The sequence below is a fragment of the Papaver somniferum genome, chromosome 11, assembly GCF_003573695.1.
Source record: "Papaver somniferum cultivar HN1 chromosome 11, ASM357369v1, whole genome shotgun sequence".
In the NCBI taxonomy this organism is placed as follows: Eukaryota; Viridiplantae; Streptophyta; class Magnoliopsida; order Ranunculales; family Papaveraceae; genus Papaver; species Papaver somniferum.
This window is the reverse complement of record NC_039368.1, coordinates 22,185,348-22,208,007: the sequence shown is the minus strand read 5'-3', so window position 1 is coordinate 22,208,007 and position 22,660 is coordinate 22,185,348. Positions and strand designations below refer to the sequence as shown.

The 22,660-nt window shown below is 36.8% G+C and overlaps 1 protein-coding gene and 1 pseudogene across 1 annotated transcript; one reads left to right on the top strand and one right to left on the bottom strand.

Moving 5' to 3' along the window:
- The first annotated feature begins 3,879 nt into the window (after positions 1–3,879).
- Positions 3,880–12,146, top strand: LOC113321605 (structural maintenance of chromosomes protein 2-1-like). The gene is made up of 20 exons (XM_026569485.1): positions 3,880–4,532; positions 5,013–5,693; positions 5,849–5,992; positions 6,098–6,388; positions 6,479–6,664; positions 6,776–6,940; positions 7,036–7,092; positions 7,168–7,230; positions 7,939–8,024; positions 8,261–8,357; positions 8,823–8,939; positions 9,045–9,263; positions 9,895–10,035; positions 10,106–10,273; positions 10,410–10,594; positions 10,760–10,853; positions 10,952–11,040; positions 11,131–11,356; positions 11,643–11,717; positions 11,812–12,146. The coding sequence occupies exons 1-20, from the start codon at positions 4,215–4,217 to the stop codon at positions 11,926–11,928; spliced, it is 3,519 nt and encodes a 1,172-aa protein (XP_026425270.1). The 5' UTR covers positions 3,880–4,214; the 3' UTR covers positions 11,929–12,146.
- Positions 12,147–12,289: 143 nt separating this feature from the next.
- On the bottom strand, positions 12,290–13,525 carry LOC113321606 (annotated as a pseudogene).
- Positions 13,526–22,660: the final 9,135 nt, after the last annotated feature.

Sequence of the window (22,660 nt, the reverse complement as noted above, 5' to 3'; positions counted from 1 at the left end):
TTCAAAAACATACATAAATTTTCAGAAATTTGCTTTCACCCATAATCGGTTTATATAGACATGAAAATCAACCGATTATCCATAATCGGTTTGTAACTCCCCGAGTTCCGGACCAGGGTCAAACCCATATGAAGATCATAACTCGAAGCGTTACGGGTCGGAAAGAGACTTAAAGTTTATTTTTGTAATAAACATAACTAAAACTTTATATACATGATTTGATTCATATGAATTTACTAAACATCTTTAACAACATTTTAGTTCAGATTTACATTTCAAGCAAATCCAAGTAAACAATTCAATCACTAAGCTACTCATTTCTAGCTTCCGCTGCGCAACTCTAATAAATCTGCAAGGTATGTCAATTGGGGTAAGATGACAACTCATTAGAATACATTCCCAATCTCAAAACAGCATAACAAATTCAATGAGTCAAATAACATACAACATGAGCATAGTACATAATTTCGATTAGTCGATGATATATCTTTTCTACCAACAAGATTACCACACATGTATTATTTTCTTCGAATCATCCAATTTCATTTGTTCAATCATGAGTTGACAATACCAATATCAATTGCCGATAATTTATCAAATTAGATTTCAACACTTGAGTTCATAACACCAATAATATTTTCAACAGTTCATACAATTAGATTTCACGTGTGAGTTCATAAAACTATTAATATTTCATACAAATACTTCAATTCATATTTCAATACTTGAGTTCATAAAACCAATAAGGTTTCCACAAATCATTCAATAAAGATTTTAACACACGATTCACAATTTAATATTATTACCAACAAACCATGAGTTTACAATACCAAAATATTTGTCAACAAGTAATTCATCGATGGTTCAACACATTTATTCACGTATTATTATATTCACAGAGAAACCATGAGTTCACGGTACGAAAACTTTGGTTCGTACACCTACCTATCGTTTATTGGCACGGACAGCCTCCATCGATGGTCAGGAACAAAAGTTCCTATGGGGATCATACCCATCTGCTTTCGGGGATCATTACCCGTTTCATTCACGGTACAAAAACCTTGGTTTGTACATCCACCCATCGTTTACCGGTACGGACAACCGCCATCGGTGATCGGGAAACACAAGTTCCCATGGGGATCATTACCCATTTAACTCTCGGAGATCATTACCCGCCATTAGCATGAAACCATATTTCATATAACTGTAAAACATGAACTCATTTCAATTTTTGAAATCATTTTTACAAACAATACAAGCAACCATGGCTTAATAGCATACTACAAACATTATGCATTTATCTCAGGCATTTTATCAAACACACTAACTGCATACATTTTATATTACGTGTTTCAGGTGATAACTGTGTCTGACCATCTTCATGTTTTACAGAAACATTCTTAACACATTCATATATTACATATCCAACACAAAACCAACGGTTCAAACAAAAGATATTCCGTTTATATGATCATTCTAAAAACTGGGCAGATAACATCATATTAGAAAAATATTCACAGTAAATTCATTTTATTCTCAAATCAAACAATTCCAAAGCAAAATGAAAGATAAGATGTTTATCTACAACTTTTGTTAAGACCTGAAATCATTTTAACATCATTAAGACTGCCTAAGAACATCAAAACCACTTCAACACGAAACTGTCAAGAAATTCAGAAACTATCACCCAAATTCAAACAAACTTTCAACGGTGAACATACGTTGGAATACTCTCAAATTTTAACTAGTGATACCCAATCATGTTATATACCAATAATAGAAGTCCGACCATCAATAATATGCATCAAATTAAATAGACAAATTTCAGAACCCTAATGATGTAAGAATAAACAAAATTGAAATCAAAGTATAACAAAGAAACACAAAGCGAAAAGGATTAAACATTCTACCTTTTATTAGCTACAATCTCCCCTAAGTTCTTCATAAAATTCTTCTCTAAAGACCTGGCTTAATCTCCTTCTCTTTCTCTCTAACATTTTGGTTAAAACATTTTATTTTATTTTCTTTTTCTTTTTAATTTCTTTATAAACCATACATTAATGCTCATATTAATAACACTCCTAATAATAATAACTACATCAAATCTATTATTATATTCTTTCTTTATTTATTTATCTTTTCATTTTCTCATAATTTTATTATTGATTAAAGTTATTTAGGTTATTCTATTTCCACCTAGCTTTTCTAGTTCAAGCAACCCACACAGGCTAAGGCAATGCAAACAACAATTTAATCTAACTCGGTTAAAACCCGACCCAAAAAGGTACAAAAAAATACAGGATATTACACGGTTTATATGGACATGAACATAAACCGATTCTGGTATTTTTTTTTCTTTTTGATCGGGAAATTATGTGTTGTTAAACATCAAATACAACTAACATTTATTCTACTCCATACATATACTCGAGTTAAGAATGAGTATGATTTCATACCCATTTTCAAATCGCTTGAGAAGTCATACTCGAATTCAAAATTATACTTGTTTTCAAGTTGGGTGCAAAATCATACGCATTTCCAATTCGAGTATAACACTATTTTCACTTGCACTCAAACTGAAATCGAGTATGATTTCATACTCATTTTGTGATCGAGTATTAACTAGAAGAAAAAAAATGGGTTAACCAGAATCAGCTTATGTGGTCTTTCACATAATCCGATTCTAGCAAAAAAAACATACAAAAGACTTGATATTTCACATAATCGGTTTATATTTGAGGCACATAAACATCGATATATTCTTGATTTCTCTACAAATCCAAATTTGGACTCAGAATCGATTTATGTGTGCATTAGTATAAACCGATTGTGGTTGATGTTCATCATATCAACCCATAATCGGTTTATGTATGTGTACACCAAAAACCGATTCCTGGTAACATCAGCTACAATTGGTTTATTCTAGTGCACACATAAACCGATTCTGAGTTGATTTTTCAGAAAATTAGATGAAGAAATTTCAGAGATTCATGGTTAAATCGTTGTTGAGTTTCTCTAAAGGAACTCGTGAAGGGAGTTAACTCAATCACTCGAATTTGTTTGTCGCCGATTTTTTTTTTTCAAAAACCAAAAAGTAGAGTATTGAATTGTTGTTAGTGATTAGTTTTTTTTTTTTTTTAATGAATTGGGTTTTATTTTTTGATTGAAGATTGTTAATAAAAATGATTTAGATTTTAGAATTTGTTTTAGGAATTATTAAGAATGTATAAGGGTAATCTAATGTTTTAATACACTTTAGACACCCCTTATAATTCTCTATTGGGTGGATGAAGAAATCCATATGCCCCAATTAATCACCATAAGCCCCAATTTAACCGAGATTATTTGGGAGTGCGAATTCGTGCACACTCCTTAACGGGTGTATATTTCACATTTCAATCTCTACCCTTGATTTAATTTAGGGAGTTATGTAACAAGGATCGTGATTCTAAACATGAAGGGTATCATCAGTTAAATAATCAACCAATCAAAAAAATATGTGAAATATATACTCGTTAGAGGAGGGTGAGCAGATTAGTATACGGTTATGCATGGCTGAGAAGAGATTGAGTTTTGGTATATTGAAGTGCCGAGGGAACACTCGCCGCCGTGTGCACACAAAATGAGACTCCAATGAACGTCATACAAAACACGCTCCCCGCCGTGTGCAAGCAAAATGAGACCCTACTAAACACGCCCCTTCTGTTTCATATCGACGGCTCACGCTTTCCATTTTCGTAGGGCTGCTTAGTTTCCATCTACCGCTTATTTTAGTTTGATATTAACGTACTACTGGTAGCAGGGAATTTTCTGTCCTTTTTGAAATTGAGAAGCATATATACTCCCGCCCATTCTCCCAAATCTGTTCGTCTACTGATAAATTTTCAGACCCCAAGAAAACCCTTCCATTTCAAAGTTTCGGTCTTTAACCTGGTGCCGATTCTACCATACGCTGTTTCGCTAACCGATCTATGGTTTCAAACTCAGAGACCTTTCTCTCCATCTATCACCACCTGTCTCCATTTCTGATTTTAGGGTTTTAGGTCATTAGATTTTTCTTTATTTTCTTTGCGATTTGGTTAATTTAAGCAGGTGGAAATCAGTTCTAGGGTTTCAATTTCTGAATCCCGCATCTGATTTATTCACTATGGATAGGTCTTACTGCAAGTTCTACTAGATTTAGGGTTTTTTGTGAACTCCAGAATAAAGGAGAAATGTATATCAAGGAGATTTGTTTAGAGGGGTTCAAGTCGTATGCGACGAGAACAGTTGTACCTGGATTTGATCCATTATTTAATGCTATTACGGGCTTAAATGGTTCAGGAAAATCTAATATTCTTGATTCTATTTGTTTCGTGCTTGGAATCACGAATTTGCAACAAGTACGGGCTGCGAATCTTCAGGAATTAGTGTATAAGCAAGGGCAAGCTGGAATTACTAAAGCGACCGTTTCGGTTGTTTTTGATAATTCGGATAGAAATCGAAGCCCTCTTGGTTACGAGGATAATCGAGAAATAACAGTTACACGACAGGTAAAGACATCATTTTTTTTTTTACAATCTTGAGTTTTTGACATGTCAATTGCAAAACTTTAACCTAGTGTGTGATGTTCTTTTTTGGGGGGCTAACTGGGACATTAGTGTCTTTTCTTTTTTGTTCATTTTGGCATGATGTCTTGTATGTGAACTTCAAAACCCTATCGTTTGTAAAGCTTTTGAATTTTCTATAATTGTTTGCATTTCAAGAGTCAGGTGCAATAGTGTTCATAATTTTAGCAATTTGGTGAATTAGGCTATGGACATCATGACCTTGTATAGTGTGTGGATTTCCTTTTTACTGTTTGTAATGTTGGATATTGTAGATTTCGATTTTTACTTAAAAAACAATCTGAATTCGAAATTCTTGCAAGTTTTAGTATACGTAAACAGCAAAACAGCATAGACTCCACATTGTCGTTATCTGAAGTTTATACGAGTGTAATTTATATAACAGGTTTTTGTTGTTATCTATAGATTGTGGTTGGCGGGAGAAACAAGTACCTTATTAATGGCCGCGTTGCACAACCTAAGCAAGTTCAGAATCTATTTCATTCAGTGCAGCTCAATGTTAACAATCCACATTTCTTAATTATGCAAGGGCGCATCACAAAGGTTTTGAACATGAAACCTCCTGAGATTTTATCTATGCTTGAAGAGGCTGCTGGAACAAGAATGTACGAGACCAAAAAGGAGGATGCTTTAAAGACACTCGAGAAGAAGCAGAGCAAAGTCGATGAGATTGACAGGCTTCTTGATAGCGAAATACTACCTGCTTTGGAGAAGCTGAGGAAAGAAAAGTGTCAGTACATGCAGTGGGCCAATGGTAATGCCGAACTAGATAGGCTAAGAAGGTTCTGCGTTGCTTTTGATTTTGTTCAGGCAGAGCGGACAAGAGATAATGCTGTCAATGGGGTGGAGCAAATAAAGGCCAGCATAACTCAGATTGATACTGATACAGAAACTATAAAGTTAAATATTCAGGATATGGAGACGAACATATCAAACTTGACTGCTGAAAAAGATGCTATCTTGGGTGGTGAGGTAAAAAAATTGTCCGAAAAGGTGGATACTTTGTCTTGCGACCTTGTGAAGGCAACATCTGTATTGAAAAATCAAGAGGATTCCCTTAGGGTAGAAAAAAAGAATGCCGAAAAGGTAAGTTGGATGTTTGTTTGCTCTTTTTGCTCCTAAGGTTCTCTTTTTCTTTTTTCTTCAAATCCATTTCTTCCTTTATAATGTTAATCAAGTTTTATCGAGTTATTTTGTCTGATTCTAATTAGTTTGGTGCCTGCTTGTTGATGTTTTGCCAGCATGCAAAAAGTATCGAAGATGTTAAAAGGTCAATTGAGGAAAGGGATTCCACTGTTAGAAAGGCTGAAGATGGAGCTGCAGGTCTCAAAAAGAGATGTAGTGACCTCTCTAAGAATTTGGAAGATTATGAAAAGGAGTACCAGGTAAGCGTGTTAATGGACACTGCTCTTTGTTAAGAGATTTTGTAGATGCATGCATTTTAACCGCAAACAAGCTTCATCCTAAGAAATTAATTGTCCTGTTGACAGGGTGTGCTTGCGGGTAAGAGCAGTGGGAATGAGGATAAGTGCATGGAGGACCAATTAGCTGATGCTAAAGCTGCTGTTGGTACAGCTGAAACCGAATTGAAACAGCTGAAAACAAAAATTAGCCACTGTGAGAAGGAGCTGGTTGAGAAAAGGCAGCAGTTGAAGACTAAGGGCGCAGAAGCTGTTGCTGTAGAGAATGGACTTCGGAATTATAAAACAGATATAGAGAAGATTAAAACGGCTCTTGAATCTGTTCCCTACAATGAGGGTCAGATGGAAGCTCTGCAAAAGGTTTCGATCTTAACTATATGCCTAAATCCAATTTTAACATTATTGTTCAAATAGCTGAAAAATCCATTTATGTACGTCAAATGACCTCAGGACCGACAGTTAGAGTTAGAGGTGGTGCAAAAGTTGAGGGAGGAGACCCGGAATTTGTCAGGTCAATCTGCAAGGGCTCAATTCACATACAGCGACCCAGTGAAGAATTTTGACAGGTCAAAGGTAAAAGGCAGATTTGCAAAGCTCATTAAAGCGAAGGATAGTTCCACATTGACTGCCTTGGAGGTTAGATACCTAATTGTTGTCATTGTTTTGATTTAAGTTGTAGTCTATTTTCAGTGACTTATCAATACAGAGTAGAAATTTGTGGAGCTTTATGCTGCATTACATTTGCAGGTTGTAGCAGGAGGCAAACTATACAATGTTGTTGTAGACAATGAAGATACAGGTGCACAACTAATCGAGAGAGGTCGTCTTCCAAACAGAGTAACCATTGTACCACTGAACAAAATCCAGCGCAATATTCTTCCCCAACAGATACTACAGAACGCTGTGAATTTGGTTAGTAACGGAAACTTCTTTCCACACTCTCTTTAAATCTTTGTACTTGAATAAAATTACTTGAATAAAATCTATAAAAGATGTCTTTGTTTTAGGTTCATGGGAATGCAGAAATTGCACTGTCTTTGGTTGTGTATGATGAGGAAGTTAAGGTACAAGATTTGTTCCTATATTTGGGTATGTTATTAAGTCTAATTTATAATAGTGATGATTTAGTTATGTTGCAGGCGGCAGTAGAACATGTGTTCGGTTCAAGCTTTGTTTGTAAAACTAGTGATGCTGCAAAGCAGGTATGCCCTTTACCAATGGATTTATATACATTTATTGCCTCCCCTGATGTCACTAGTTTAAACTTGCTGACATAGTTAGTTAATAAGATCCTCAACTTGAGGTATTTATGAATGTGGAGGTGCTTCCTGGTGCTAAAAGATCCCAAAAGTAGTATCAGTTCAATGCTTGTTTGATACATGCCAGACCTGTGTTTTTTCCTCTTGGCTAGTCATTAATCAGTAATATGTATTTCCTACCTTCCATATGGATCTTTATCAATCAAAATTATTGCTGTTCATATTGCTTAGGCAGGATGTAATCCAAAGTAAGTGATTAAGTTCTCTTTTACTGGAAGCTAATGTAAGGAATATAAGTATTTATGCATACAAATGCCAGGCTACGAGATTACAATTTCATTACGAACCATTAGGTGTAAGTTTGAGTTTGTTGATCACTTTGTAATGGAAGTAAGTATCCATCACCAACTAAAGCAAAAAATTTCAATGAAGGCTACTATCACAACCTTTATGTTCTTGAAAAGTACCTTCTCATATATCTTGTGGCCCACAAGTTATGACTGTAAAAACCCATAACTAATTATTGAACTTGTCATGCATGATTATTCAGCCAGACATTGTGCCGATATAAACGCCCTCTATAGAGGTTCATTACGAACGAGACTCTGCACTCATTTTGATCTGATATTTCTATTGCAAAATTTTGTGTAGGTGAATCAGAAATTCGATAAATCATGTGTTACTCTTCAAGGTGATATTTTTCGGCCAGGTGGGCTTGTGACCGGTGGTCACCGCAAGTGAGTAGTTGCTCTACTTGCACATTATTGCTTTTGTTTCCTTCTGTAGATTTTTATTGTTCGTAAACGCTTTTTCCTTCAGAAGGTTTATCTGTTGCAACTTGCAAACTTCATTCATTTATTTTACTGTATTATTAACATGTTTTTAGTACTTTTATTTTATCAATACTATTTTTTTTTTATTATTAAACATGGTTTTCAAGTATCATTTCTAACTTTACCACTTATGCTTGTAGAAACGATCAGGAATTGTTAAGGATTCTTCATGCCTTGACAGAAGCAGAATCAAAGCTTTCGTTTCATGAGAAGAGACTAATGGAAATTGAGAACAAGGTCAATATTTTTTTTCCTCTTTTTCTTTTTCTTCTCATGGAGTCTAACAACTAAATGCGAGCCCAGGGTTCCTATGGAGCCTCTTAATAATGCCTTATACACTTTCCAGTGCCTTGATAGGTCCATGAGTTTCATCATACTTTTTGGATTTTTCTTTTCAAATTATCTACTTTTTATGGTTTGGTATTCTCAAAAATATGGTTTGGTATTCTCAAAAACTCGGAGGTTTTCAATTTGCAAGGACATACACTTTACGAAGTAACCCTCCACTTCAATCTTTGTACTATCAACATTAATCTTGTGTTTTTTTGTACTACGTTGTTTTGTTTTCAGCAAGTTAGTTGTTAGCTTACAGCTGTTCTGTTCTGTTCTCTTCTAGGGATGGGTGTTAGTAAGAAATGAAAAGTTGTGAACTTATAATATTTAAAGTATTTATTTTTCCCACAATTTCTGTTAATGCTGCAGATTTCCCAGCTACAACCTCTTCAAAAAAAGTTCATGGACCTTAAATCTCAGTTAGAACTGAAGTCTTACGAGCTTTCACTGTTCCAAAGCAGAGCTGAGCAAAATGAGCACCACAAGGTTCTGCTTTAAGCTTTAACACGTTAAAAAGCAATTTTTTGTTCAGTTTAGGTACTTTAAATTGAGCTATTTTCGAATCCTTATGGATTTACATTTGTAATGTAGCTAGCTGAATTAGTAAAAAAGTTAGAGCAGGAGCTTGATGAAGCAAAGCAGAGCGTAAAAGATAAACAACTGCTGTATGACAAGTGTTTATCTACCGTGTCCTTGCTTGAAAAATCTATTAAGGAACATACTAATAAACGGGAGAGCAAACTTAAGGATTTAGACAAAAAGATTAAGGCAACAAAAGTCAAGATGCAGTCTTCTTCCAAGGATCTCAAGGTAAATGCTGGAAATAGGTGGTTGTGTTTAATATATTTACTTTACTGAACAACTTCCTATTTTGAGAAGTCGCATGTTTCAGCTCTTTTTTAAACAAGTCAGTACGATGTTTACATCTCAGAATGACCTTTTTTTTTTTCTTGAAGTTTCTTTTTCTTTCTTGCTGCGTTTGATATAAGTGTAATTACTGTTGCAGACTTGAGAGCTATCATGTCTGTTTTCTGTAGCGACACATGAGGTTCTGAAACCCCAGAGAACAAGCCCGAAGTCTGTTTAGTTAAACTTCCAGAAATTCTAGAAAATATTGATAAAAGAAAAAGAAGAAATTCTAGAAACTGTGCCAGTATTACAGGTCTGAAACCATTTTTATTTGGTAGGGGAACATATATCCTGATTAAAACTAGTCTCTTAGCTATGAAAAACCATAAAATATGTTGCTTTGTTTTGTAAAACAATATTTTTCTTCCGTGTGCTTTAATAGGCATTGATCTTTAGAAACATCAAATAGATATTATTTTGTATTTAAGCATTGCTTCCCATGTTGAATGACTTAACATTACATCACCAGTGGTTTGAATGGATCATTTTCTGGTCTACCTATAATAATTTATCTGTTCATGCATGATGGTAGGAATATGAAAATGAGAGAGAGAGACTCATTATGGAAAAGGAAGCTGTTATTCAAGAGCACGCCTCCCTGGAAACTCAAGTAGCTGATCTAGAGGCTCAGATTAGCAGTCTCGCAGTTGATGTGGATAAACATAGAGCCAAGGTATGTCCTGACGTGTTTTAGCAAGCTCGATGGAGCTCAAACATTTACCACTTCTGCTTCTCTCATGCAGGTCAATTCCATCAATGATGATCTCGATCAAGCTCAATCTGAACTCAATTCGGTACGTGCGAAGATAAAAGAGTGTGATTCTCAAATTAGTGGCATAGTGAAGGAGCAGCAGAATCTTCAACATAAACTTTCTGAGGCAAATCTGGAGAGAAAGAAAATGGAAAATGAGGTGCAATGGCTCCTATCTTATACATTGTATATAAGTTGCCATGGATTCCATCTCGAAGGAACTACTTAGTATCAGAGATGCATCAGTTCCTGTATATTTAAATTTCTTATGTTTGATATTTGATCTTATGCTGTAGGTGAAACGAATGGAGATGGAACAGAAAGACTGTTCGTTGAGGGTTGATAAGCTCTTAGAGAAGCATAGCTGGATTGCTGCTGAGCAACAACTTTTTGGAAAAAGTGGGACTGATTATGATTTCTCTTCTTGCAACCCTCACAAATCAAGAGAGGAATTGGAAAAACTACAAGCTGATCAGTCAAGGTATGCGTTTCAATTAGTTCTATCTCCTATCAAAGTCTTCTTCCTTGAAGTACCAGTTTCTCTCACATTGGTTGAATTTATGGGATCCAAGTGTTTGCCCGATGTTCTGCAAAAGCTGAAAGTTGAATTTGCATGCCTCACTAATCATTTGGTATTTGAATGTAGTCTTGAGAAGAGAGTCAATAAGAAAGTCATGGCAATGTTTGAGAAAGCAGAAGACGAATATAACGACTTAATATCCAAGAAAAACATAATTGAGGTATGTTGTTGCCTCTTCCAAAATATTGATATAGTGCCTGTGCCTCTCATGTTATGATAATCTGTATTAATTTATATTTTGTATTGCATCTTTTCTAGAATGATAAATCAAAGATCAAGATGGTTATTGAAGAGCTAGATGAGAAGAAAAAGGAGACATTAAAAGTTACATGGGCTAAAGTTACCAAGTAAGTTTGCAGTTTTTAGTTCAAGTTTTCTTCTGCTGATATACTTAAATTTGTATGAGCGGTTCTAAGTTTCACTCTGAACTTTTACAGGGATTTTGGATCCATCTTTTCTACCCTATTACCTGGCACCATGGCTAAACTGGAGCCTCCTGAAGGATGTAATTTCTTAGATGGTCTTGAGGTTCGTGTTGCATTTGGAACCGTGTGGAAGCAGTCCCTGTCCGAGCTTAGTGGAGGGCAACGATCTCTTCTTGCCCTTTCTCTCATTTTGGCATTGCTTCTCTTTAAACCAGCACCACTTTATATTCTTGACGAGGTATTGAAAATTTATCTTCCAGAACTTTTTGTTACTTCATAAGTCTTTAGACAGCTAACTTCGTCGATTCCTAGTCAGTAACTTCTTCTTATTAGTATATATACAAGTTCACTGTGTCAGTAAACTGAAGCAGTTGATTTACATCATGAACTAGAGGCGATTTTGCCTCATCAGCAATATGACAAACATCTAAAGCTAAAATGATTTGTGGATACTTTTAGGTTTTTATCCCGCGCCTTCGTAATGGATACTGATTCATCTTTTTCTTCTTGATTGGTTAATATAGGTTGATGCTGCCCTTGATCTCAGCCACACACAGAATATTGGAAGGATGATCAAAAGTCATTTTCCTCATTCCCAGGTTTGTTTGGCTTACTGTTTTCATGTGTGTTTTCAACTTGTTAGTAATTGTTTGGTTTGACCTTTTATTCCGTTATCCATTGTTTTTGTTGCAGTTCATTGTGGTATCCTTGAAAGAAGGGATGTTTAACAACGCAAATGTCCTTTTCCGTACCAAATTCGTTGATGGTGTTTCCACAGTTCAAAGAACTGTCGCTCCAAAGCAGAGGTGATACATTCATCTGCACTCAAGGCAATTTCACCATAACATTCGTTCGAAGGAACTCAAATTACGTTTATGGTGACAACTGACAACCTTCTACAACCTGGTTTCAACTCTGTAATATAATGATTGTAACATGTGATGTATTTTGGACAAATTCACAAAAGATATTGGTTGCTATTTATCAATTAGCTTGAACTTTTAATCTGAAGACCTTTTTTCTCTGCGTTTGCATTGTCAGCCAAACTTTTGAGTAGAACATTTGACAGTATAGTGGTCGCTTAATCTAACTGACTGTTTATAATTCAAAACGTCGATTTTGTGCCATTCTGATTTAGGTTACGGTAATACCTTGGTTTAATTCCCATAAATAACTAAACAGACCATATAAGATCATTTTATTGAGGGAGCATTTATCTACTTTGGTTGGATTACAACTCTAATAACAAGATGTTGGTTTTTGCTTCTTTAACTGCAAAGCAGAAGATACATTCACTAAACTAGACATAAACCATAAAATGAACACCAAAACACACCTTGGTATTCTCAACGGTAACACCAATTCTGCCACAAGACATTCTCATTTGATGAATCAATAATCATCATCATCATATCCTAAATCATCCTCAACTCTTTCAGTCACATCATCAGCAATGCTATCCTCCAAATGATCAATACCTTCAGATATTGCTAATCCACCCAAAACCCCTGCAACCGCACCCACAGCTAAACCTGTCCCCATTCCGAACTTACTGTCTTTCTTTCCGGGCATTCCCCCGTACTCACCACCATAAGCAGGTTGACCATAGCTAGGCTGTCCATATGCCGGGTTCTGCCCGTACGGCTGTGGATCATAGGGATACCCAGAAGGAGGAGCAGCTCCACCAGAAGAATACGGGTATGATCCAGATGGAGAATAGTCTCTGCCGGTCGAGGAGGAGTACGGTGGTGCTGATGCTGGAGGTGCGTAGTATGGATCCGGTGCACGATACCGATTCTCACGGACTTTAATCTCGACTTCTAATTTCCCGTGCGGACGACCGGACGGACGTTTGAGATGCAGCTTCCGGTGAGCCCATTCGCCCATCCCAACTTCGTCAACGATTTCCTTAAGTGGGACCCTGATTGAACCGACCAACGGTTTTGTATCTTCATCCGATGATCTGAGATGAACGATGTCGATGAACAAATAGGTAAGAGTTGTTGATTGGTGAAGGAGAAGAATTATAAGGAGGAGGTGGAGGTAAAGGAATGGTTAATTTCTCATCCCAGTTCGGACATGTATCTCCATATCCATCCACTTTGGTTGTGCATTTTGCTTTTGGGTCTACCCAGACAACGGCATATGGTTTGAGAGGACCGTGTTTCCAGCTGATGTTCTTGAGATCTTGAGCTGAACATATCTTGATTTCAACTTCTAATGGACCAGATGGTTGTGATGGATAGTAGGATGACATTATGCCGATCAGATCAGATCAATTGTAAGATGGTTGTGAAAGAGTTTGCTAACGTTCGAGGAGGGAATGGAAAAATTGGTGAGTTGGTATATATAAAGACAACCCAAAGTCAAGAAAAGTTCTAAAAATGCAGAGTAAATTATTGTTCTGATGAAAGGATTGGATTCGGCAACAGGGAGATAGATAAAAAAGGTGTGGAGATTATTCTAAATACGCGTTACGTACGCGTGCATCTCATGCTGTTTTCTTGCTTCATCTATGTCAAAAGCACGTTAATCAACTATTTCCAGTTGTTTGCTGCAGCTTGGATGTTTAGAAAAAAGAAAAAGAGGGGCCAGTGTAAAGTTTATTCGGCAACTCCAGTGTGATTCCTAGTTCCTAATTGGAAATGTAGCTTTCATGGACTTGCAGGTAAAGAAAGAATACCCACCTCCCACATGCGGACTGAACGAAAAGAACAGAAATGCCTTCCTCGGTCACCAAATTGACGGGATAGGGGTACTTAATGCTCACGTTTATTATGGATTTCTAATTTCTAGAGTTATCTACTACCTGCTACTTCTAGAGAGGAGTGGTATTTCATCTCTACGAGACAGTCAATCTCATTGGCTACTTTATGAATTATTTAATGGCAACGGCAAGATGAAACTTAGCTTATATAAAGACAACTCTCTTTATTGATGTTTAGAAAATTTTTCAAAACTAAATACAAGCTCTATCTTGCTCATATGATCAACCACAACTTTGATGATCATATATATATATATAGAACTATGAATTCCTTTTCCTAGTCCTATTACCTTATTACATGTCTTACCTTTTCTTAGAACTAGATGACTTCTAATTCCCTTAGGATTACATCAATTTCCTAATCTTGTTAATATATCTGCTTTCTGCTCAGTTCCAGGTATGTGTTCTACGTTAATGACCTCCTTCTCGATGCATTCTCGTATGAAATGATACCTTTTGTGAATGTGTTTCGTCGTCCCATGAAACACTGGATTTTTAGTGAGTGCAATTGCATACTTATTATCAATCTTGATGAGAACTTTTTCAGGTTCTCTTCCTTTGATTTCATCCAACAGTTCTTGAAGCCATATTGATTGTTTAGCTGTTTCTGTTGCAGCCATAAACTCAGCTTCACAGGATGAGAGGGCTACAGTGTCTTGCTTCTGTGAACACCATGTAATAGGTGCTTCACCTAGATAAAATATATGACCAGTTGTACCTTTTCCATCATCTTGGTCAATATTATGACTGCTGTCACTATACCCAACAATTCCTTTTGATCCTCCTCGACCATACTTCAATCCATAGCTGATTGTTCCTCTTAGATATCTCAATATCTGTTTTATTACATCACCATGAGACTTGCGTGGACTCTGCATATAACGGCTTGCTACTCCCACAGAGAAAGCCAAGTCTGGTCTTGTGTGTAACAAGTATCTAAGGCATCCAACATTTCTTCTATAACTCGTTGGATCAATCTCAGCTTCTTCTTGTGCCTTTGAAACTTTAAGTCCAAACTCCATTGGTATCTTAGTTGGATTACAAGTTTCAAGTCCTGCTTCTTTCAGAATTATCCTTGCATAAGCTTCTTGTTTAATCTGAATCCCATCTACTCCTTGATGGACTTCTATGCCAAGGTAATAAGTGAGTTTTCCGAGGTCTGACATCTCAAACTTTGATGACATTTCTCTCTTGAACTCATTGAACACCTTAAGGGAGTTTCCAGTCAAAAATAGATCATCTACATAGACTGCAATCACAAGAAGCGTTCCCTTTTCTTCTCTTCTGTGTACTGATGTTTCTTTAGAGCACTTAACAAATCTGATTTCTCTTAAGATTTGATCTAACTTTGTATTCCAGGCTCGAGGAGCTTGTCTTAGACCATATAGAGCTTTTGATAACTTATAAACCTTATGCTCTTGTCCTTTTACTTCAAAACCTTCTGGTTGTTCAACATACACATCTTCTCGCAATTCACCATGTAAGAATGCTGTCTTAACGTCTAAGTGGTGAATTTCCCATGAGTTTGATGCAGATTCTGCTATCAAGAGACGAATTGTCTCTAGTCTAGAAACTGGTGCGAAAACTTCATCAAAGTCTATGCCTGATTCTCGAACGTATCCCTTAGCTACAAGTCTTGCCTTATATTTGTTGACAGTACCATCAGCATTCCGTTTTATTTTGAAGATCCACTTAAGACCAATCACTTTTACCTCACCTGGCTTATCAACTAGAAACCAAGTCTTGTTTCTGTTGATTGAAATAATTTCTTCTCTACATGCTTGTGTCCATTTAGTCGAGACCTTTGCTTCCTGAAAATTCCTTGGTTCATCATTAACAGAAAGTAGCATAATCTCACATTCTTATGCAGCTTGAAGAACATAATCCTCCAGATACTGTGGCTTTTATATCTGTCTTGTTGATTTTCGCAGTGGAATGGGTTGAGTTATTTCATCGATCTCTTCTTCTTCTTCTACTTCTTCGTTATTCTCAGTGTTTTCATTATTCTCTTCTTCTTCTTGATTAACATCATTGTTTCCATTGGTATTGATGATTATGGGTCCTTCGCCTTCATCAATTACTTGACCCCATCTCATGTGAAACATTCCTGGATCCCTACTTGGTCTATCATTAGTTTCTTTCCAGTTCGCCTTTTCATCGAATACCACATCTCGACTCACTATCACTCTTTTCGTTGTTGGATTGAATAATCTGTAAGCTTTGGATCCAGGCTCAATTCCTAGATTCACAAGAGTCTGAGATCGATCATCCAGTTTCTTAAGAGTTGCAGAATCAACTTTTACGTATGCTTTGCAACCAAACACTCTTAAATGATCTATGTTTGGTTTTCTCTTTCACAAACTTTCATATGGAGTCATGTCTTTCAGAGCTTTCGTAGGTATCCTGTTTATCAGGTATGTGGAGTGTCGTACAGCTTCTCCCCATAGATAATTAGGTACCTGCATAAACTTTAAAGAACTTCTTGTCATCTCCATTAGAGTCCTGTTTCTCCTCTCCACCACTACGTTTTTTTGTGGTAGCCCTCGAACCATCTTGTTCTGAGACATAGTTTTTAAGGTTCTGAAACTTATGTGTCCTAAACTTGCGTGCCACTTCCATGCCTGATCTTCCAGTCTCATATTCAGACACAATGGCCTTCCAATCATGAGACTTATCTTGTAGAGTCTATTCTGTGAGCGTGAGACTCTAACTAAAAGTCTTCCACTTGGGTCATGAACTGTTAGATAATCTTGTCGCATTCTAACATCACATCCAACTTCTGTAGCTTGTCCTAAACTTAGAATGTTGCTTTGTAAGTTTGGGATGAAGTAGATGTTTGTGACAAGCTTCTATTCTCCGGTCTTGCTCTGAAATAGAATTGATCCTTTCCCTTCAATTTCTACAGAAGATCCATCCCCAAACTTCACTTGTCCTTTGATTTTCTCTCATTGAGTTCAGAAAAGTAGTGTCTCTTACCAGTCATGTGATTGCTGGCCCCATTATCTAAATACCAGATTCCTTCTTCTCCATCCTTTGATTAGTAGTTCTTTGGTATTAGTTTCCCTTCGTTTAAGAATACAACTTCGTGCATGAAAAGAGCTGTATATGCTTCCCTTGTTTCATTCTTGTTTGCTTCTTCCATCTTTTGTATTCTTTCAGGGCATACAGAGGAGAAGTGTCCTGGTTTCACATCTGTAACAAATAATGTTTGATCTATCCTTCTTTTCTTTCCCTTGGTTTTGATCATTCTGACTTGTTGTTCTATCTTGTGAGTTAAACCTTCCTCCCCTTCCTGGGCCTCTGTTTACTCTACCACCTCTTCCACGACCTCTTCCTCTTGTCGCAGAGTTTTGTTGGTAAGAGTTTGTGTACAAGAGTTTTCCTTGAGTTTCTCCATTGTTTTCTTCATCAAGGATTCTCTCTTCATATGCTTTCAATCTTCCAATTATATCTTCATAGCTAGTCTTCTTTAAATCTAAGACTTGTTCGAGAGAAGCTATGATATGAATATACTTGGATCTTGGTAAACTATTGAGAAACTTCTTTACCAGTTTATCTTCATCAATGGATTGTCCAAGTGACACAGCTTTTGAGGCTATCTCTGATAGCTTTCCTGCAAAGCTATCAATAATATCAGTGTCTTTCATCTTCACTCTTTCAAATTCAAACATTAAGGTTTGCAGACGAGCTTCTTTAACTCGATCAGCTCCGAGATTACGTGCCTTTATTGCATCCCAAATTTTATTTGAAGTTTCCTGTTTACCAACTTGTAGAACAAGACATTCTGGTATTGCTTGAAAGAGTAATCCAATGGCAACATTGTTTTTATCTGGGTCCAATGTACCAGGTTCAATTGTCTCCCAAACTTTGTAGATTTTCATCAGTACCTTCATTCTCATGGCCCATACTGTGTAGTTTGTGGCGTTGAGGATTGGAACTTGTATTGATGGTGGCGTGAACTGTTTTGCATGTATGATGGTGCTCTCGTCTCCCATGGCTCGGTGTAGACAAGCTCTGATACCAATTAATGGCAACTGCAACATGAAACTTAGCTTATATAAAGACAACTCTCTTTATTGATGTTTATAAAATCTCTCAAAACTAAACACAAGCTCTAATCTTTCTCATATGATTAACCACAACTTTGGTGATCATATATATATAGAACTATGAATTCCTTTTCCTAGTCCTATTACCTTATTATATGTCTTACCTTTTATTAGAACTAGATGACTTCTAATTCCCTTAGGATTACATCAATTTCCTAATCTTGTCCTAACCATCTTGTTAGTGACTTCTATGTTGAAGTTTAACCAACATTATTATGGTAATCAGTCTCTGTCAACGGGACTATAAAATGGTTCTATCCAAGTTGATTTCTAGTTTCCAATTTGATTCCACCTATACTCAGTTTTTTATTCAGGTAATAATCGTTTTCCAACAATTATTCAGGTTATACATATTATAATATAGTCATGACCATCGTTGAAGCTATCACGGGATTCCCGTCACAACTAAGACGTGATCGGGCCACATCAAACAAGTAGCCCCTTTCTAAAAGTTTCCTACTTTTTCTTTTTGAAAAATATAAAATTTCATTTCCCTAAAAATTAACCCCATCTAAAACTCCTTGAAAAATAGAAAACTAAATAGTTTCCAAGACGTGGTAAAAAAAGGAAGATAGGACACGTCGTTGAAGCTCACTGGATTAAATTATCCAAGTATTAGAGATTTACAGGTCACTAGACTAATTGGTTCATTATTTTCTCTAGAATGTTATTCCTTTCACATTCTTTTAAGGCAATTTATAGATGCATTTCCATTCTCATCATGAGCTCCCGTACGACAACTGTTTGAACGGATGTCGTAAGAACTTAACAAATTGTGATTAGCTCTTAGTTCTTACGGATTTCATGTACCTTTTAATCTTTATACCAATTAGGCAAAAGATTGAGCATTGTTTCGCTCGACTATTACTTGTGATGTCCCAATCATTGCATGGTATAAAGAAACAATTCCACAAGTAATTATATATTTCCTTAAGAGCTTCATGTAATAAGTGGTGTGGCATTATCATGTAACACAAGAAAATCTATCTCATTTACTTTATAGTGTTAAAATTTATGCAGATGATGTAATTTTCATCATATTGCACGAATGATCCTTATAACTCAAATGACTTAGAGTATATCTCAAGTACTCCAAAGTATTTCAGTCTCGTGGAAATGATTTACTTTTCACTCCATAAAAACAAACAATTGATATAATTCTTCGCAAATTTTTTCTCTCTTTATTTTTAGCTAACTAAATATCGGTTAAATTACCATGTAACTAATAATCTAGGATAATGTTAGAATTTCTTATTATTTCGTTTTCTTAGTCTGTTTTATTAAAAATCAGACAGGTTATCATCCGGTAAGAAATTAGTCGGAAGCCTAGCAACAAGTTGAGTTTCAACTCCTTTTTGAATGACTACACCTAAACGATGGAAAAGAAATTCCCCACACTGAACATTAGCATCATGGCTAGCAATAAAATTACGCAAGCGCTTTAGAAAGTCTATAGTGTCGTCACCTAGTTCTCCCAAAGTGGTGAAAGCAAGAGTCCCAAAACCATAGCCTTGTTCCGAGCACTTCTCTAAATACTTGGCATTCTTTCGAGTAACAACATTCTTGATGGAAAGTTCCGGAGTAAAAGTACGGACCCCTCCTCCAGTAAAAGGTGAAACCCCAGTCACATCTAAGCACATATCACGCCCATTATCCCAGTTCTATACAAATATATCAGCTGGTCTCAAAGCAGTGTCGTTATTCGAAAAAAACCCAAGTCAAACTCCTTCCTGGCAGGCACACCCGCTCGATAACACATGTCTGCTACATTGTCACACACCAAATCATGTCTAAACTTAAGACCCACCTCATTCGCACAATGCAAGGCATGATCTCCAAAATTTAGAATCAAATTATACAAAATCTAGACTCAAACCATATAAAATTCGATTGAATATTAGAAGCAAAACAATCGAACTGGTTAAGTGTATTGACTGGGCAAAGTTCTTGTTGCCATTAAATTCGTCGTCTAGGGTATTTCCTTCTCCAGGAATATTAGTGAGTTTGTTTTCCTTTAAACTCCATATGTCTCTTGTAGTTGATGATACTCACATTACAACGCTTGTACCATTCTTAGTAAAATGCTTTTACCAAGAATTACAACTCTCATTTATACGAGTCAGCATTAACTGTCCCATGCTCGATAGATACATTTACTTAGTATCATTACTACTTGAAATAGAATTACATCTCTGCCCCTATTCTAGAAAATATTTATATACTCTACTATAATTTATGTGTTTTCTTTCACATGTTTTATGTGGATATGATTTAGTATGTCTAACCTTCTGTTCTTCGAGATTTTTTCCTTATATGACCTTTCTATAGTTACCTTAAATCGAGAAATTTCTTTATCCCAACATGTATGACATTTTTGTTTAACGTAATGGACATGGCCTCATTGGTAAGTGCTACCAGATATCGGGCATTGCAGCCCATGGTTGTGGCCCCAAATCCATGGTTAGTTTGTTTGGAGAATCTAAGGTCTAAATAAAAGAAAGTAGCACCGACATGGCCAAAGCAATGCATGAAAAATCAAAACAAGCTCAATTGGCGAGCTAAAATAAGTTAAAATATGAAACAAAAAACTCTATTTGGATCAGGATGCACCAATTTTTATTTTTAATAATATGCCTAAAGAAGCTAACCGGAAATAGTTACATTGGCTCAAACATCTAGTACAAGTGCAAATATGTGACTTAAAGGTTATTTTTTTTGGGACCCAACATACTCGTTTGGATCTAACTCATTATATCTGAATATGTCTCAAGAATTATTAATAGTAGAATTATAGAAAACTTTTGAATCCAGACAGATATATGCCCATCTAAGTCAGGTAAAAACTAATATTTGACTTAAATAATCCCGAGTCAAATCTCGAGTCAAATATTAGAAAAAAACAAACAAATGATCTGACATCTGACTAAGGGTGAGTCAGATACCAATTACGATCGAGTCATACCTAAACAAACAGGATGTTCATTCCACCTTTTTTCTTAAAGTTAAAACACTAAAGATATACGAGGATTCACCTGAACATGGGAGGTCTATTAGTATAAAAAACAAACAAACTAGAATTGGAGTTAAGTCAAATGTGTGATTCTAGAATCATATACCTCAAAAGGGAAATTGTAAATCCTTTTTGAGAAATAATGAGTCATATCTGAATGTTGTTAGGAATCGACAGGCCTAACTAATCTCGAAAACCGGCTTGCAAGGATAAAATTTCCCGAGGTTTATTAACCACACAACCAATGTTTCCCTAAGTGATGTGTGACTATTTAACACCTCCACAACGATTTAGGATACACATACAGAATGATACGGAAGCCACATACAGAGTAATACAGAAATCACAGACACAGACAAAGTGGTATGAAAACCAGGGGCATACGGACGGAAAAATGTAGCGTTTAGTGGGGTATGACTCTGATATCAAGTTAGGAATCCACAGGCCTAACTAACCTAGAAAATTGAATTGCAAGGTTTATTAACCACACAACATGGGTTTCCCGAGATTTATTAACTACATAACCTAGTTTAACCACAAAATAGTAGTCATGCAATCGAGTTTTTATATGTTGCATGTAATATTACAAATAGAGCACATCTCCTCTTTATACAAGAGATGTTACACTAGAAAGGTAACTAGTATAAACAAGATACACAGTTGTTGATGGTGGTTTTTAGCTTAGGGTTAAAATCGTAAAACCTTAGTCAAACAGTGACATCACACTTGAGCAATAATGTCGCCACTAGCACATTTATTGAACCATTCAACATGACTGCGTAAAATTACCGGAGTACCTTTTTTATGTATATGCCATGCTCCACGGCAGAGCCCTCGGTACTGACTGGCATCATCTCTACACATGCCAGCCACGCATTCTAGCCAAACGTGCCAAGCCAGCCACATCTCCGCGCCAAGGCATGCCAACCATGCCAGCCACACCATCATCCCAATGGCATGCCAGGCCAGCCACATATCCGCGCCAAGGCATGCAAACCATGCTAGCCGCACCACGGTGCCAATAGCATACCATGCCAGCCACATCTCCGCGCCAAGGCATGCCAACAAGGCCAGCCGCACCACGGTGCCAATGGCATACCATGCCAGCCACATCTGCGCGCCAAGGCATTCCAACCATGCAATACCAGACACATATCCGCGCTAAGGTATGCCAACCATACCAGCCGCACCATAGTGCCAATGGCATTCCATGCCAGCCATATCTCCGCGCCAAGGCATGCCAACCATGCCAGTCGCACCACCGTGCCAAAAGAATGCCATGCCAGCCACATCTCCGCGCCAAGGCATGCCAACCATGCCATCCATGCCAGCCTCACCACTGTGCCAAAGACATGCGGCCTACTACCATGCCGCTGGCTGCCAAATGGAGGGTTGCAGTAATCAACAGCTACCCTTCCATCTGAGATGCAGATCTCAGCCGTACAAGTTTGCCACTTAACGCATGGAAACTTCCGGCCCAAGGCCAAACAATCACGGTTTATGCCAAAACCCTAATTTTGGCCGCGCCTAAAATATGCCAAAGCCATGCGGCCTACCACCATGCCGCTGGCTGCCAAACGAAGGGTTGCAACAATCAACGACTACCCTTCCATATGAGATGCAGATCTCTGCACAAGTTCGCCACCTAACGCATGG

Excerpts from the sequence above, each read along its gene's own strand:
- LOC113321605 (XM_026569485.1), top strand. The coding sequence starts at position 4,215 with ATGTATATCAAGGAGATTTGTTTAGAGGGGTTCAAGTCGTATGCGACG. Across the intron at positions 7,231-7,938 it reads CTAGTGATGCTGCAAAGCAG|GTGAATCAGAAATTCGATAA; the intron begins GTATGCCCTTTA and ends AATTTTGTGTAG. Across the intron at positions 8,358-8,822 it reads TAATGGAAATTGAGAACAAG|ATTTCCCAGCTACAACCTCT; the intron begins GTCAATATTTTT and ends TTAATGCTGCAG.